Below are 17,463 nucleotides of genomic sequence, written 5' to 3'. Positions count from 1 at the left end.
TTTGCCCCAGCTGGGTGCAACACTGGCCGCAGGGCCAGGTCTCGCGAGCTGGCCTGAGAGACGGCAGCGATAAAACCTGCAGAGAGAGAGAGAAGAGCTGAACCAGAGCTCACAGCCACACACCCCCATAGGCAAAATTCCCGATTCTCCGCTTAGAACAGTTGTTTGTTACCATTAAAAGCAAAATAAAAAGAAAATGTTAAAAAAAAAGTTCAGTTGTTTGTGTACGAGGAGAGGTGGAGAGGGGTTTAACTGATGAGGAAAACTGGAAGAGAAGAAGGCCTGGACTGTGTGCCAGTGCTACCGAACCCCTAGCCAAGGCAATTAAACACAGGTTGTGCGCAGAACGCCTTGTTATTTGTGTTGGCCAACAAGTCCGAAACAGCAGGCTTGGAAAAAAGTCCTCCTAGACAAGATATAGTGGAAGTCGGCTAACTAATATAGCAGCCCCGGTCTCCACGGACGACGTGATTTATGAAAGGCTTGCTCCTGCCTTTTTTTCCTGCGATATTTGTTTTGTTTTGTTTTGTTTTACCCCCCTGTCGCCTCTGACGAATTTAGCAGGCTGTCCGCTTTGCGCTGCGGTCGGACCCGGCGCGTCCTCCTCCAGATCGGGGGTCGCCGAGCCTAGGGGAGCTCTGCGGAGAGCCCCCTAGTTGATGAGCTCTCAGGGCCTGAGGAAGTCCGGCTACACCGACCCCTTTTCTTTCCCCGCCGTGCCTGCTGCTACCTCTTGCCCATCCTGCCGGAGTCCGGCCATGAGATTAGACACTGCCGTCAATCCACGAGAGCTGTATCGGGATTAAAAAAACAAAGGAGTACGCGCACCTGGACCTTGAAATATATATATATAGATTATATACATAGAAAGAAACGTTGGAACACAGCCGAGACCCTGACAGCTTCGCTTTCCCAAATTTCTCTGCCAACGTCAACTGGAAACCTGGACTCGCCGCCGCTGACGTCATCTCTCCGAGCTGGGGCTGGAAGAGAGCGCTCCTCGCGAGCAGGCAGAGGCGCGGGGGCACTCGAGCAGAAAGCACGGGGCGCAACGCGGAAACTGGCATCAGGCGTTACTGCAGTTCTAGCATTGTAGACGCCTCACATGTATTTTCCCTCACGCTTACCAACGTGAGGGGCGTCCTGGCGTGGGAATCCGTGTTTCTTCTCAGGCTGAGCTCCGTGGTTCGGTCATGCCTGAGAAAGTTCCTACATGAAGTTCCAGACAGTTCTGTAAAATACCGTTTACCGTATCAGCTTCAGAAAAATGACCGAGACTTTAACTGTTAAATTGTGCGAGGCAGAGTCCCGATGCTGGATGCTTGTAACGTGAAGGTGAAGCTAAAAACTAAACTAAACTAAACTAAAAACTATTTTTTTTTCTTTTCCACGCATTCGGGACAGTAGATTCATTTTTTTGCGCGTCAATTAAATCTGTACTGGAACAAACTCTCAGCGTATTTTTACCACATTTCTGCACAATGTCATGGAACAGCATGACGACCACAAGCTATGCAGCACGCTGTACACATCTGAGTAATTCGAAACCCCCAGAAAATAAGAAATTCATTAGCGGTACAAAAGGCTGCCGTGGTAATCGAATGTAGCCGTTGCATTAATCTGACAACAAGCACAGTCGTTTTAAATTTGTCCGAGGAATTTTGTTTGTTGTTTTCCCCTGTCGGCCTGTCGTTCCGACACCTTCAATGTCGCTTGGCTTTTGCGGCGGTACGTGTCAGCGACGAAGACCAGCGGGAAAACGCGTACTCTATCGCAGGCGAGAGAGGGTAGTGTGACATTTCATAGCAGGCCAACAGGATCTGTAGCACAGGACTGCCATCTAGTGGAGAAAGGGAGAATTGTCACAAAAACCGTGTTAAACCTTCGCTTATAACGATAATTGATAATAATAATAATAATAATAATAATAATTGCTTACACTTATAGCGCTTTTCTGGACACTCCACTCAAAGCGCTTTACAGGTAATGGGGATCCCCTCCACCACCACCAATGTGCAGCCCCACCTGGATGATGCAACGGCAGCCATAGTGCGCCAGAACACTCACCACACATCAGCTCTCAGTGGGGAGGAGACCAGAGTGATTAAGCCAAGTGATAGATAATTGCTATCAATAATAATTGCTTACACTTATATAGTGCTTTTCTGGACACTCCACTCAAAGCGCTTTACAGGTAATGGGGATCCCCTCCACCACCACCAGTGTGCAGCTCCACCTGGATGATGCCAGAACGCTCCCCACACACCAGCTCTCAGTGGGCAGGAGAGCAGAGTGATGGAGAGAGCCCACAGCTAGGTAGGTCCCTTTTCAGAATGGCAAGGGCCACCATTTGTCTTGACCATCCGACACTGGAGGTGGAGGTGATGTGGTCAGCATTGCCCAGCAGGATTAATTTGGAAAGCCGAGTGGACCTGGGAGCTGTCTGGAAGGAATTCGAGCGATGAGAGCTGCTGGGATCCCTGGGATTGAACCCGGGACCATCCGGTCAGGAGCGAGACACCCTTGCCGTCTGAGCTCCCACAGCTCTGAAGCCAGTTCAGTGATGGGGATGATTAGGAGGCCATGACTGGTACAGGCCAGGGAGAAATTTGGTCAGGACACCCATGTAACACTCCTACTCTTTTCCAAGAAACGCCCTGGGATTTTTAATGACCACAGAAAGTCAGGACCTTGGTTTTACATCTCATCCGTAGGACGGCACCTGTTTACAGTATAATGTCCCCGTCACTATACTGGGGCATTAGGACCCACATGGACCGCAGGGTGAGCGCCCCCTGCTGGCCCCACTAACACCTCTTCCAGCAGCCGCCTTAGTTTTCCCCAGGAGGTCTCCCATCCAGGTACTGGCCAGGCTCACACCTGCTGGGCTCCAGTGGTGAGTTGCAGGAGGATATGGCTGCTGTACTTATGTTATCAAAAGCCGTGTAATGACGCCAAACGTATTGCCTCTTACCCCCGATCTTCTACAGAAGTAATCTTTCTCAGACTTGTGTACTGGGGACCAGCTCAAGTTCCTTCTTCCCTGAAGATCACTTAAGTCAAAACACGGCCCCTAGAAAGAATACATTTGGACTTAGGGATACAACAGGGCCTGAGCTGGAGAAAGTGGCTCTAAGGGAGACCAGAGCTGCAGGAAGGTTGGGCCTCTAATGGATTTGAACTGACCCGCAGGTGTAACTAACAAACACCAGCGCCGATCGGCCATCGCCCAGCACCACGCCAGAGGTTTCAGACGTGCCTGTGGACGTGAGCAACCCGCAAGCGGCGGTTTCTGAGAAGCCGTCGTCTTCAAGCGTTGCCACGCTCCATTAGTCTGACAGCCTTGAGGTTCCAGCTTTAAACTAAATTCTGTTCACCAAGAGGCGTTAAAACACAAATACCTCGCTTATTCGGCCAGCAGCCATATCACCCTGCAACTCACAACTGGCAGCCCACTGAAGCTCAGCAGGTGTGAGCCTGGTCAGTACCTGGATGGGAGACCTCCTGGGAAAAACTAAGGTTGCTGCTGGAAGAGGTGTTAGTGGGGCCAGCAGGGGGCGCTCACCCTGCGGCTCATGTGGGTCCTAATGCCCCAGTATAGTGAGGGGGACACTATACTGTAAATAAGCGCCGTCCTTCGGATGAGACGTAAAACCGAGGTCCTGACTCTCTGTGGTCATTAAAAATCCCAGGGTGTTTCTCTAAAAGAGTAGGGGTGTAACCCCGGCGTCCTGGCCAAATTTCCCATCGGCCTTTATCAATCATGGCCTCCTAATAATCCCCATCTATGAATTGGCTTCATTACTCTGCTCTCCTCCCCACTGAGAGCTGATGTGTGGTGAGCGTTCTGGCGCACTATGGCTGCCGTCGCATCATCCAGGTGGGGCTGCACATTGGTGGTGGTGGAGGGGATCCCCATTACGCAATTATTATTATCTTATGCATTGTTCCTTAGGTGATTATTGGATCCTGACCTCTGGCCGTCTGAATGTCATAGGAACTTCTTACTGTAGACTACTGTGCATATTCTGGGCACATTCAGTGTACAAATGAGGGTACATTTTTTATTTTTACTAACTATGCTGTTTTAGGAAAATGCAAAACCCATCAGTTGCACGAAATGAGGAGAGTACAATTCTTACCTTTAAACTGATTTATTAATTTACAATACAAGCTGAAAGCAGACCATTTCATATTTTACATTTTTATTTAAGCACAAACTCTCAGCAGTGTCATCGACCGGCACTAATTCACATGTATGTCTGTTACCTACGGACGGCTGACGGCAGAGACGCGTCATTTTTTTAAAAAGTTTATTCCAGAAGAACTGTCCCAGCTGGCGACGCCTTATCTCGCCTTTCATACTAGGGACAGAGTCCAGTTCTTTATTTAAAAAAAAAAAAGAATCAGCAATTTATTTTAGTAGTAAAATATACGAACAACGCTGATAAACGATAGAATTTCTATTTATAATTCTTTTAATATTAGTATTTCCAAGAGAAGAAAAAAAATGCATACACACCAAGGTAAAATTACGGATACTTTAGTGTCCAGACAGTACCCTTACGCATAAAGTCTGTAAAGGTGCGTCATACTGCAGTTCCTGTTCTGGGCTGACGTAGTATCATGCAAATCACACTGCCGCCACGCGGCTAAAGCGTCACCGCAGCCCCGCGCCGTGGAGCCGCTCTTCCGCCAGTGCGCGCTAGCCAGTCAGCACCGAATCCACGGAGGGTTTCGGCCACGTGACATCAACGCCAACACCTCCCTATCAAGGTGCAGCCATTCTCTCCGCGCGCGCGGGCGTGGAGGGAGTTGCGTTAAAAAAAACACACACACACAAACACAGACGGATGCCAAGTTCCCATTTTCTTCTCCCAAACGCACAGGAGCCTCATGCGCCACTCTGCAGGCCGCGAACACCGCAGAGAGATGCGTGTGCCGGGCGTTAATACACCGGGCCTGCGGACCTTAGCAGCGCCGAGCGCCGGCACACCGACTCGTCGCGGTCAGTCGCACAACAGAGGGAGCTCCGGAGTCTGCGTACGAGGACGCAGCGGTAGGGCCCGCACGAGTGAGCTCACAGCTCCTCCCGGACTGGCGCCCCTCTCTCTCTTGCGGGTCAACCCCAGCGATCCCAGCGTTTCAGCTTTCAAGGCGGGCAGGATGATCACGAATACGTGACGTGGTCAATGCAAAACAAAACATTTGGGTAGGAAGAAACTCTCACCCTTTGAACACACCAGCAGGTGTTCAGGCTGTGTTCAGTTCAAGGCCACAGACAGAAAAGTCTAAATCGGGGGGGTCTCCATTCCTGATCCCAGAGAACCCCACTGCAGTAGGGCTGACGAGTCATCCCGAATCACCCACTTCTAAATACTGGGCACACTGGCACGTTACTGAGCAGTTAAGGAAATACAGTTTTCAATTAAGGGAACACTGAAACAAACTGTCAGCCCTGAATAAAACAAACGATCTCTTAATTGCTCCATCATCACCCAGAATTGAGCATTAAATTGTGCCAGGTCTTAAAAATCTGATTTAATGGTGACCTATAAAATCTGCTGGATTACTCAAGCCCAGGGCTGGACACAGATTAGTTACAGGCCTTTTGTGTTTGGTGTTTATTTTGGAGAGGTAATTTCATTATTAATGTTCATGTTAATTTTAAACATTATCCTTGGAATTACTTCGCTCAATCCACCCCCACTGTATAACATAACGGGAGCACTTGGGGGCAAAACTGGAAACCGCAGCACAGGAACAAGTCCAATCTTGATCTTCATGCGTGACGGGTGATCAGGATTGGTGATCTAGCTGAGGCAATCAGGCCTGGTCATCCTTGACACAGTCACAAGCTTTTGTTTTAAGGGATTAAAAGAAACTTGCACTAAACCGGATGGCTTACGATTTCTAAATTGGGAAACAAAATGGGCTCAAGGTATTTTTAGAGATGGGGACAAACACCAAAAACAAGACCAGGGCTGTCAGATCCAGGCCCAGGAGGCCGAGTGGCGTCTACGCCTTTTATCTTTTTTTTATCACAGGCCTGCACAACCTCATGCAGCTCATTGCACATCAGTGTCCAAGATGAACAAATCTAATTTCCTTCAGCTGCCCAAGCGCTGCTCCTTCAGAGAGACTCCAGCCCTACAGGACTAGGACTGAACCCCCCTGTGATCGACTAAGGGCCCTGTAGAACAAGGGTCCCTACCCCTAGTTCTGGGGACCCCACAACTGCTTCATCCTTAATCGAAGAAACATACTGCTTGCCTGGAACGTCTACAAGATTTTTTGTAACCAAAAATTGGCATCTCAAGATACTTCTGTAACTTTTTTTTTTAGAAGGCAAAAATCACGTGGGTCTAGGCAAACAAAACAGTTCCAAGTAAACCTCCTAAGCCCGTTAAGGCTTTAATTAGTTAACTTGATCATTGGAAGCTGATCTGGCAGGAGGGTGGGGGGTGTCACGATCAGGACTGGGAAACCGAGCTAGCAGCCCCTCTCGGTTTCCAAGGCTCAGAAGACGACACCGGTAGACCGCCATTACAAGAAAGCCTGCATTCAAGATTGTACACTGAACAGCATAATTGAAGGATTAACGCTGGAGAAATTCAAGATGGAAGATAAAAAAAAAAACACTGCAGCAGCTAAAACGTAGGAGAGAGAGAGAACCAGCGAGATTAAGGGTGTCCGGTTCTCTGCTCCTGCCCTTGGGACAGACACACCCTGGGAAGCAAACATTTTTTTCCCCCATTAAGAAAGACAATCTCTTCTTCGGCATTTTGTAACACTGCCCCCAGACTGGCTATTTCAAATTTTGAAAAAAGGCCCCTCGCCCGACACCAGCGAAAGGCTGAACTGGGTTCCCAGCGCCTGGCCGGAGAGGATCTGCGTTCAGTAACGCGCACGTGTCTCACGGCAGGCCAAGTCGTCCGGCCAGTCCTCGAGACCCGATCCCCAAGCCCTTCCCTGCTCCAGGGCAGGTGCAGCCCAGCGCCGGGCAGACAGCTGTGGGGGGGGGGTGTTCCGCACCCCTGGGACGACATCGCTCGCTTGCTCGCTCGGCGGCACGGCCGCTCCTCCTGCAGGAGCTCCGGGAGGCAGATCCGAACCCGTCTCCCGGGTGCACAGGAGTCTCCAAGGGTTTACTGAAGCCGTGTTGAGGGAAATAACCTCTCTGCGCACCTGCGCCTTTTAAACAAGCCAAGCAAAAGTCCCAATCCGTAGAGCGGGCAGGCCTCACCCGGCCTGCAGCGCAGGACAGGAGGCAGGGGGCCGGCGGGCAACAGGATTCACAGCGACGACGGGAAGCCTCGGGGAAGAGGCCTGGCGCTGCGACTGCAACCCGCGGGGGGTTCGTCCTCATCCTCCCTGCCCGCCGGCGAAGCCCTCGCCTCCACGGCGTCGGTGCGCTGCGCGCAAGCCCACCCCCGGCTTTCCCAGGATGCACCGGGACGCGTACTGGCCATTACAGGTGCGGTCTAGCCCGCGGCCAGGAGGCGGGGTTCGCTTGCGGCTCACCCGCCCCCCCCGGACAAAAAAAAAAAGGCGTTCCCAGGAATAAAGAAACGGGGAAGCTGTTAAAAAGATGAGCCACCCCTATTGTCGCTCATCGAGGCATCTCTCCTCCCGTCAAAACCACGGAGATCCTCATTCGGAGTAGGAGAAGGTGTTGCTGTGTGCGTCCACACTCGACCCCAACAGTCACAACAAAGCAAATACAATAAAAGAAGGTAAGGCAGAATCCGGAATACTCTGGTGTCGGGGGAACACCAGCGCGGAAGCGGATCTCTAGTCCAGCGTTCCTGGTGGGGGGACAAACAGTGGCACATGGCTCGGCTGCTCAGGCCACGTCGGACAGGGCCCTGCCGGATCACAGGCAGGCAGCCCCCTGCCTCCTCCGAGGGCACCCGGTCAGCGAGCCACTGCGTTTCTCCCCGGCCTCACGCCAGAAGAGCAGGGCCAAGCGGCGGTGGAGCAGGGTACGGGCTCCTTCAGGATTTGTGTTGGCAAACGCGGAAATCCTTTCGGGATTTGAGGCGGCCTTCGTCTTCGTTATCGTCCAGTATGGCGACGAGTGGGTGGGAGTGATGGAGGGGGTGTGTGGGGGGGTTTAGGCAGCCAGATCTTCACTTCCAGCCCTCAGGTTGCAGGAGGTGGACAAACGGGGGGCAAAGGACAGGAGGGGCTGGGAGTGAGGGGTTCACAGAAGCAGACAGCAGCTGCTCTCTGTAGTTTTCTCCCGGTTCCTCTGACCTGGGGAAGAGGAGAGGAAAGAAGCAGACATTGGACTGCATGTCTGGAAACAGCTACGGCACTGTGCCCACCTGAGTCGCCCTGTCGACAGCGAGCAGAGTTTGAGTTTGACTGGATTATTTTCACTCCGAGATGCCTCCCCCGACTCTAGTCTGGTTTCTACACTTCCTGTGGTGACAAAACCCAACACCAGGGTTACTGCAGTGTTACTACTGCAGAATCTAGTGTCTGCAAACCTGCGCCGCCATATCCCCACAGTCAGGAGGCTGCGCACAGGAGGGAGATCAAGTACAAGTAACTTTACTCACAGACACAGGTATGACATTTTATATTTTTAGGCGTTTCATTACCTTCGCAACGTGTATAAACTGTACCTACCAATCGCTCGGTTATATTGCTAAACAGCATGACCTCACCTAGTGAGCACCCAGCTGAGGGACTGAACAGCTGGTTTTGTCCTGAACATGACCCTCCCCAGTACATCCAGTAACGCAAATCCTTGGTATATTTAGAACCAGCTCCCACAGCTGGTACATTTTCTCCCGTCAACCCCCTGCAGAAGAGTTCGCATCAGCTCTTGTTTCAAATCACTTGGCTAAGCTACTCCAGAAAGTGCTTTGCTGGTGCGTGCCCCGTTCTGTGCTTAGTGCTGGTTAAAAATGCACATCTCGCTGCCCCAGTTATTCATCATCGTGCGCCGCTGCCCTGCATGTCCGAAGGGCTGCAGCCCACCCTGGATGCCGAGATCGGACCCGGAGGGGGGCTGCCAGCTGGCTCACCGTGGGAGTTCGGCTCAGGCAGGGTCTCCCGGGCAACCAGGTGCATCACCGTCGTTCTGCCGGGGGGGAGCTTCAGAGCTGGAGGGGAGGGAGAATTTTAATACAGAAACAGAAGAGCAGAGCCACCGGAGATGCCCGCCGCCGCCTCACCCCAGTGAGAACATGAGAACAGGAGGGAAAAGTGGCGGCGGAGCATTGGAGAGAAACAAGAAGGAAGAAGGAGCTGCAATTAATGCAACAGGAACATGGAGGGGGGGCGAGAGGAAGAGACGGGTGACATGAGGCGGGGGTGGGCTGCAGCGGTGCCGCGTCAAAGCCGGAACTCCAGGTTTCAGTCCAGAAGGACTTGGAACGCAGCAGCCTGGAGCCCTGAGGCAGTAGCGTGACCCACTGCCGCCGCCACCACCACCCGCCGCCCCCGGGGTGAAGAGGAGAGGCGAGCGGCACAGGAAGGGACAGCCGGGGGGGTCCTCACCTCCCAGCGTGACGTTGCCGTGCAGGAAGCGGCCCTGGAAGATGAGCCGCAGGATGCCGGGGCTGCTGACCTGCTCCTCCTCCCAGTCTGCAACAGGACAGGACAGTCAGCACCGGCAGGGAGAGGCCTGCCCCAGCCACACAAACACTGGGAACAAGGGGGCCTCGTCTGCCAGCATCACAAAATCATGGCTTTCACCTGCATAGGGCCGACCAACCAGTAACCTGCCCCTTAACGGAGATTTGATTGGATGTCTTCGGCCTTAGAGCAGGAAGGAGTTTTTTTTAGCATGCCCACTGGATGGAACCAAGTTTATTCTATTCCAGCAACACACACACAAAGAGAATGGCTCTCTGACCACATCCTCTCCATAATGGAGAGGACACTGGCCCTTCCAGTCAGTAAAACAGGAGGACTTCCATGCATTCGGACCCTCAGTTGCTTAGTTGCTGCCACTGCCTCACAGCCCGGCGGTCTCGGCGCCTCGCCGCCCAGCTCGGACCCGCGCCCGCGCCCAGCCGCTCACCCATGGGCCAGTGGTCGTAGACGTGCTTGGCGATGTCAGTGGCCGAGTCGTTGGGGGAGAAGCTGAAGTCCTTGGTCTTCCCGCTCACCAGGATCAGACGGAGGTTCACCTGGGAGGGGGGGGGAGAGACCCGAGCCGTTAGTTCAGGAATAACACTTCTCGACTTTCCTACCTCCACAAGACCAACGAGGCGGCTCGAGAGGTATAACCGTGCCCCGCCAGGCATCCCCTGCCATTTCACAAGTCGCTCACAGGAAAACAAGGACAGTACTCTCGGAGGAGTCCGAGTTTCTGACCCTAGGTCGGTGCTCTTCAGATCATTACAACTTCAGATTAAAAGGATGGCTATTTATTACAATACCTTGGGGAAAAAAAACGTTTGAAAGTACAAAGCCTATTTGGAAACACGGCCTCCTAATAATCCCCATCTCTGAACTGGCTTCATCACTCTGCTCTCCTCCCCACTGAGAGCAGGTGTCACATCATCCAGGTGGGGCTGCACACTGGTGGTGGAAATCCCCATTACATGTAAAGCGCTTTGAGTGGATTGTCCAGAAAAGCACTGTACATCATAATATAATAATAATTCCTTACATTCAGTTGCTATTGTTAAAAAAAAGTACACAGTAATACTGTTGGCTCCAACACTCTTTTGAGGGCACTTAAAAAGAGATCAGGCCCTAGCCCATGTCACTGGCATGAACCACGAAACCTGGGTTTGAGTGTACTTCAATTTAGCCCTTTTCTATTAAAAAAAAAAATGGTTTCCCAGCCAGCCAGTCTCATTGGCATGTGAAGACAAGCGAGCTCTTATTTTGGCTCTCCTCCTCCTCCTGCGCGGGGAGAGCTCTGAACAGTCCACACACTGTCCGCGCTGCTGGGACCGTCCCAGGTGTTCCCGCCGGCTCGGGCCGGGGTGGGGGAGGGGATTCCATTTTCATGGCCACAACATCGGCCGGGGGGGGGGGTTTCAGGCCTGGTCCTTCGTGCCGTCGTGTACCAGAGGAAACGGGAGCGTCGCCCTAACCCGCCCTGCCCCCACTCCGAGCAGAAACACCACCCCCACGGCCTCTCGGCCCGAGATGTCAAGTTGAAGACGCAGCTGAACACGCGTGAGCAATGTGAACAGTGGAGGGTCTTGCCTCGTTGCACCAGTTGCAGGGGGAAAGCAGAGAGGTGCTGTGCAGAGCTGGGAAACAGCCATTCCCTTGCTCCAGCCTTGACCTACAAACATTTTCCCCAGCGGGGCGTCTCAAAGGGCCCAACACATTATGACCTACAAACCGGACTGTGCAATATGTGGCCATAAGGAAGGGATCTCTCCAAGCAAGATGAGCAACCCTCTGCACTGCACTTCAGAGTCTTCATCAAACCGCCAAGGTGTCAAAGTCCTCAAAGCCCACAAACGAGCCGGACCGCCCATCATCGCCCACAGCGCTGTCGCGATCGATCACATCGCTTTCCGAGCGGCCAGGACACAGTCCCGCCAGCCTCCGCCTGGGAGAGTTCCCAAAACAACTGGGATCGTGAATGCGGCTGACGGGGGAGCTTTTAACCAAGACCCCCACGTGGGGCCGTCTCGCATCTGCCCAGCTGACGTCGAGAAACGAGAGCAGATCTCGACCAAACGAAAAGGTGGATGAAATGAGCGAATGTTTTATTTCCAAAATTATCACATTGTGTGGGAATAATTAGGACTTCTCTAGTAAAACAGTTATGATCCTCCCTTTGGGTGCAAATAAGGACATTACTAATTCCAGCCCAAGGAGAAGCTCCCCCTCCCTAGTATCTGTCCACACTCCATCTAGCTATCCTTCCCAGAATGCCCTTCACTGCAGATGTCAAGGGCAGCACGGAGAACACCACGGACTGTCCTGAACCACAGCAAGATCAGCGGTTCTGTTCCTCTGCACACCTACTGGCCGACAGGCTTCTCCGACTGCAGAGAGGCAGAGCTGAACACTGGACCACAGACCTGAAAGGACCTTCTATTTTTTCTGCCAACATAAACGCACCACCAGCCAGCGCGCGGCCCTGTACGACAGCACACCCATTTCCTGCCCGCTAGAGGTTATGTCTGGGGTTTTCCCCAGTGTCAAAATGAGCTTGTAAAGACTGAGGCAAACTGTACGTTCGTGGCCCAGGCCTTCTTGACAACCTCACACCGCCTTTTCGATGAAATGCACAAGATTTGCTTCAACCTGCAAAAGCCACAGGCCTGCTTGCTCTGCAAAGCCCTTTTTTTTATTGCAAGCTTCTGCTAAGCCAGCACCCGTCATTAATTCCCGTATGAATGTTACATTTAAAACAGAACGAAATACCACTGTCTAGCCAAGACTAGTATTAGTGCACTAAAAATAACTTAAGTACAGCAACAACAACACTTCATTTATTCTTTTAGCTCATAAGCCTCTCCTTGACTAACAAGACCTCTCTGAAGGCTCTGTGCTCTGCAGGCCTCAGTAACCTCAGTTCCTGACTTTTTTTTAAGGAATCATGGGGGCAAACCCGATGCACAGCAATGGTGATCCTTTCGTTTCCGTGAGCCCAAAGGAAGACCAGTGCAGCGCTCCAGGGGCGAGATCATGGCAACAGGACAGCAACGGAAAGGCTGTCTGTCAGACCTGCCCAACTAGTTCAGGGAAAAGGATAAGACCGCAACTGTAAAAGACAACACCTGCCGTGCAACAGGCGCAGCTGCACTGCACAAGGCAAGCAGATTCTCTTAAATGTAAGGAAAATAAGAATGTACAGTATGTACTGTTAAAAAACGTGAGGAGGGGGAGGAAAACACGAGCTACACGATCCAACTGACGCAGGACAAACAACTTTTACTTCAACCCTCCCTGGCCCGGCAGGACGACGAAGTCATGTCAAAATGACACGAGACGGCAGAATGAGGGTGGACACTGGCCAGGGCTCGACTCCCCAAGAGCTGGGTGGGAACCGTGCGCCACTGAGACAGTACTGAATCCTGGCCTCCTTCAAGCTGCAAACTCTGCAAAGCTCTCCTTTGCAAAAACAAAAACCTGCTTTGTGGTGAAACTTAAAGTCTCAGTTTTTCCCCCCCATTAAACTCTTGAGCCAATGTAACTGTATCATTGTTCTACACATCTCACTCATCAACCTTGAAAAATGTATACAACTGATGACTTTGTGACTTAAAACAGCACATGCATACCTTGTTAAAAACATAACTCTCTGCTCGACGATCAAAACGAGGAAACGGAGAAGGAGTGGGGGGCCGCGCCACCTGCCCCACTTCACTCGCTGTGGTTTCATTTCTCCCCCCCGTTACCTTTAAGGGTTCAGGACTTCCTCACAAAAGCAAAAAAAAAATGGCCAGCATTTACAGGCCTTGGGCTTTCAGAAGCTTCCCTTGCTGGGAGAAGGTAAGACTCCCAACACAATGGAGCTCAGCAGTCGAACATATACAGTACACTGCCTAGCGAGAAGCTACAAAGCTTACGCCTGGTAAACGGGTTTCTCTCATCTGTACATCTTCAACTATCCTTTTTGTATCCAGGTGCATTTTCTCCCACATAAGTCTAAGCCCGAGACCCCTGGAGTCCAAGAAGAGTTTAAATCAACAGACCACGGTGCTTCACGAAAAGCTACAACCAGCATCACGGAGCCGGGGCGAAAGGTTCAAGGCCAGGAACGCATCCGAAGGATCTCCTTTGTGAAAGCATGGCTCCAAGCTCCTGAACAGCACCCTCTTCTTACACCGCTGGGATACTTATTATAATAATAATTGCTTACACTTATATAGAGCTTTTCTGGACACTCCACTCCAAGCACTCAATACTCATACGTGGCTCTATATAATTAACACCTGCCACTTGAGAAATGTTTCATACAGATGTATTCAATGGCTCGCGGTCTCCAAAACAGAAGATGTTCATAGACACAGCGCTCTCCCGCGTCAGCAGTTAGGAGAGACCCCCCCACAATGACCGATATGTCCGAATCAGACTGGAGGATCCTGGTTTACCAGTAACACTTTCCTCCACACGACGGTCCCTCACTCACATTCGAGATGCACAGCCACCGTGGCAGCTGATCCTACTGCCCTCTCCAAGCGTTTCCCATTTTCCCCATTTTATCCAATACTGATCGGAGGAGGAGCTGGAGCCTGAGCCAGCAAGAACCGGCATTAGGGAGGCTACACCCTGGACAGGCAACCCCACATCAGGGCCAGTTTACCCAGGAGCCAGTTACCCTACCGGCACGTCTGTGGACCCTGGGAGGAAACCCACACGAACACATACAGAATATACAAACTCCACACAGACTGCACTCCAGGTCTGGAACTGAACCCAGGAGCCCAGCACCACAAGGCCGCAACGACAACCACCATGACTTGGACTTCCTCAAAAGACAGCAGCAAAATAGAAGACTAAGCTGGATACAGGGGAGGCCTGAATTTGAGCCCTCTCATTCCTGGGTGAGAACTCATCGTTTTCCCTCCCCCACCAGCAATCACCCCTTACATAAACATCAGATCACAGAGCCCCTGGTGAGACCGCTGTAAAACACAAGACGATGCTCTTGTTCTCGGTTCCAAGTCAACTCCAGCCACCAGAAAGACAAGAGAAATGGACATTTGCAATGGGCATGCCAGCTGCGACAGAAATTAATGGCTGCTTTGCACTGCTTGCGAAATGCAAGACTGGCTATTACCCCTGCAAAACAAAAAAGACTCATCCAGGGGCAGTTATTTCAGAAGACCGGACTGTCCAGGATGCCTTCTTCACCCACCTAATGACACACTCTGCCTCTCCATGGGAGAAACGGCGACTTGACCTCTGTCCTCCCGGAGAGTTATTTCATTTCAAAGTGCCACCTGACTCCATTAAAGCCGATGAGATTTGGGGTGGGCGCGGGGAGAGATTCAGGATTCGGGGCAGTCGCTCCGAAGCAAGACGTGACAGATGGTAACCCCGGCAACGGAGAGGGGTCTTTCGTTTTTAAGTAGCTCTACGCAGGATACATGTGAACCCCGGAACGCCAGGCTCCCGGAACCGACAAACACAAAACGCCCAGCGAAGGGACTCACCGTCTCCTGGTCTCGATGAGAAGTCATGTCGGCGTCACCGGGTCCCGTCGCTGGCCTTCACAAAGACACTGTGGGTCGGAGCAGGAAGCGAGTTCAACCTCCCCCCCCCGAGCCGATACAAAGGCAATGTTTATGCGTTTCTCTTCCGCCTCCCTCCCCCCCCCCGTCTCACCCACGCGTTACACAGCCCGGCACAGGCGCGACCGGCTCGTGAAAATGCGCTTTCAGGGCGACGGTAGTACTACTACTTCACGAGTCCAGGGGGGCTAGCGGCCTGTTGTCAGACCGCCTACAAACCAACACACGCAACACCAACAAGCGCCATTAACAACAGCGGCTCACAGAACTGCCACGAACGGCGTGCATCTGTGCACCGAGGGGCTGTTTACCGACGGGATAAACTCTTCTCACATCCTCCTCAACTCGCTGTGTTTTTAGGAGCTCCTCCAAGATCCAGCGGCGCCGCCAGTATTCAGGACAATCAATATTTTACACGTCGTCATGTAACAATATATTCCACACACACACACAGCCGTTCTTCATCCAGGCGTGAGATAAATTCCGAGATTTATCAAAAAAGGCCTGTAGACGGACGCACTAGAAAGCTGGAAGTTCCTGATTTATCAGAAAGGGCTATGAAGAGGTCATCCCCCCACTCACTCTTTAAACAGAAGGCTCCGACGGTCGTTTAAAACCAGTGGCCGGTTTGATAAACCCGTGTCCGTTCTGAGCGGGTGACGGACAGTCCTGAGTCCAGCAGCATTTTAGAGCAGCAAAGAGGAACCGCAACGAAAACAGAAGACACACGCAAAACAAAAAAACAAACAGATTTCGCAATATCGAACAAACTACATCGAAGCGCCGCTCAAGCAGCTGCCGACCTCTCTTTCGATTCTAAAAATATCTAAACCGGAATAAAGATGTCCTTTTCCATCTATATTTTCGCCGTCTGGACCGCTCCGATCCGCCAGAAAACACAAGCAGCCCGGACGGACTGACTTAATGGCAGTCGATTTAAAGACACCGGAAGTCAGCTGGCCTCTCCACTCAGGAAACGCAACCCAGACGAGCATCATGGGATTTGTATTTTTCATAGATTGCTTCCTGTTTCACAACTGCAGTATTTTAATTCGGCTGAAGTTCGAAAGCACGTTTATCTCAACGCCGCAATAATAATAAGTTATAATATTTTGTTAAACATCCTGTGCCACCAGCATTAAAACTATTTAGTAGTTAGTAGTATTTTGTTAGATACTAATATGAACATATAAGATCACTCAAATATCCCCTACACAAAAGAGCATGTTGTGTAGGGGATATAATATACTATTTTCTCATTGACACCTAAATATATATTCTGTCTATCCTAAATATATATATAAGTCTACATTCAAAATCCTGGTCAACACCAAAATTCTGTTTTTCAAGCACCAAACACTACTCTACTGAAGCTTCAGCATAGTGACGGAAAGATCAAATAAACTTAATTTACCAAAATGCAGCGCAAAACACTTCCTGGCTAATCCACGCCTCCTCATTCGCGATGTTTTTCGTTTTGGGGTCAGTTTGCCCAACCCCCTGCACAACGGAAGATTAAAAAGACACGCCGTTCTGTGCGTGACGTCGTGACCACTGTGGATTCGTGAGCAACACGGGAAGCTCTAGTAGGGAACGTGGTGTTACAATCTGTCTGTTGTGTAATATTTCCAAGACGACTCATCCAGGTTGTGCAAACCTCCTTTCAATACCTCCCGATGTTAACCTACATAGCTTCTTAAAATGAACACATCCGGTGTATATAATCATCAGCCAGCACCTATATCACTCTGCAACTCACAGCTGGCAAGTGTAGCAGGTCTGAGTCTGGCAAGTACCTGGATGGGAGACTCCTGGGAAAACTAAGGTTGCTGCTGGAAGAGAAGAGCACCAGTAGGGGGTGCTCACCCTGCAGTGTGTGTTGGTCCTAATGCCCCAGAAAGTGACAGGGACACTATACTGTAAAAAAAAAAACCCATTGTCCTTTGGATGAGGTGTAAAACTTGAGTTCCTGACTCTCTGTGGTCATTAAAATTCCCAGGGAATTCCTCAAAAAGAGTAGATTGTCCTGGCCAAAATTCTCCCTGGCTTTTACCAATCATGGTCTAACAATTCCCATCTCTGAATTGGCTTCATGACTCGGTTCTCCTCCCCATCGTTAGCTGGTGTGTGGTGAGCATACTGGTGTACGGTGGCTGCCATCCCATTATCCAGGTGGGGGCTGCACATTTGTGGTGGTAGAGGAGAGTCCCCATTACCTCTTAAGTGCTTGTGTCCAGGAAGCACTACATAAATATGAGGAATTATTAATAGCATAGTAAAATTTCAT

General features: G+C 51.2%; 1 protein-coding gene across 3 annotated transcripts; it reads right to left on the bottom strand.

Moving 5' to 3' along the window:
• Positions 1-4,135: 4,135 nt before the first annotated feature.
• On the bottom strand, positions 4,136-16,140 carry ubl3b (ubiquitin-like 3b). Of its 3 annotated transcripts, none has more exons than XM_015351712.2 (6): positions 15,759-16,140; positions 15,099-15,166; positions 10,040-10,148; positions 9,514-9,600; positions 9,039-9,116; positions 4,136-8,259 (listed from the first exon to the last, which is right to left on the bottom strand). In XM_015351712.2, the coding sequence occupies exons 2-6, from the start codon at positions 15,123-15,125 to the stop codon at positions 8,207-8,209; spliced, it is 354 nt and encodes a 117-aa protein (XP_015207198.1). In that variant the 5' UTR covers positions 15,126-15,166; positions 15,759-16,140; the 3' UTR covers positions 4,136-8,206. The 3 variants fall into 3 exon arrangements, with proteins under 3 accessions (XP_015207198.1, XP_015207199.1, XP_006632923.1); XM_015351713.2 differs by having other exon boundaries at positions 15,099-15,153; XM_006632860.3 differs by having other exon boundaries at positions 15,099-16,139.
• Positions 16,141-17,463: the final 1,323 nt, after the last annotated feature.

The sequence above is a fragment of the Lepisosteus oculatus genome, chromosome 8, assembly GCF_040954835.1.
Source record: "Lepisosteus oculatus isolate fLepOcu1 chromosome 8, fLepOcu1.hap2, whole genome shotgun sequence".
NCBI lineage: Eukaryota > Metazoa > Chordata > Actinopteri > Semionotiformes > Lepisosteidae > Lepisosteus > Lepisosteus oculatus.
Note: the sequence above shows the minus strand (reverse complement) of the source record. Positions and strands in the feature narration are given on the sequence as shown.

What these genes read in the sequence shown, in the direction of transcription:
- ubl3b (XM_015351712.2), bottom strand. Translation starts at nt 15,125, where the DNA reads ATGACTTCTCATCGAGACCAGGAGACG. An exon ending in CTACGACCACTGGCCCATGG is followed by an intron (nt 9,601 to 10,039) that starts GTGAGCGGCTGG and finishes GTCCTGTTGCAG; the next exon opens with ACTGGGAGGAGGAGCAGGTC. An exon ending in CGGCAACGTCACGCTGGGAG is followed by an intron (nt 9,117 to 9,513) that starts GTGAGGACCCCC and finishes CCTCCCCTCCAG; the next exon opens with CTCTGAAGCTCCCCCCCGGC.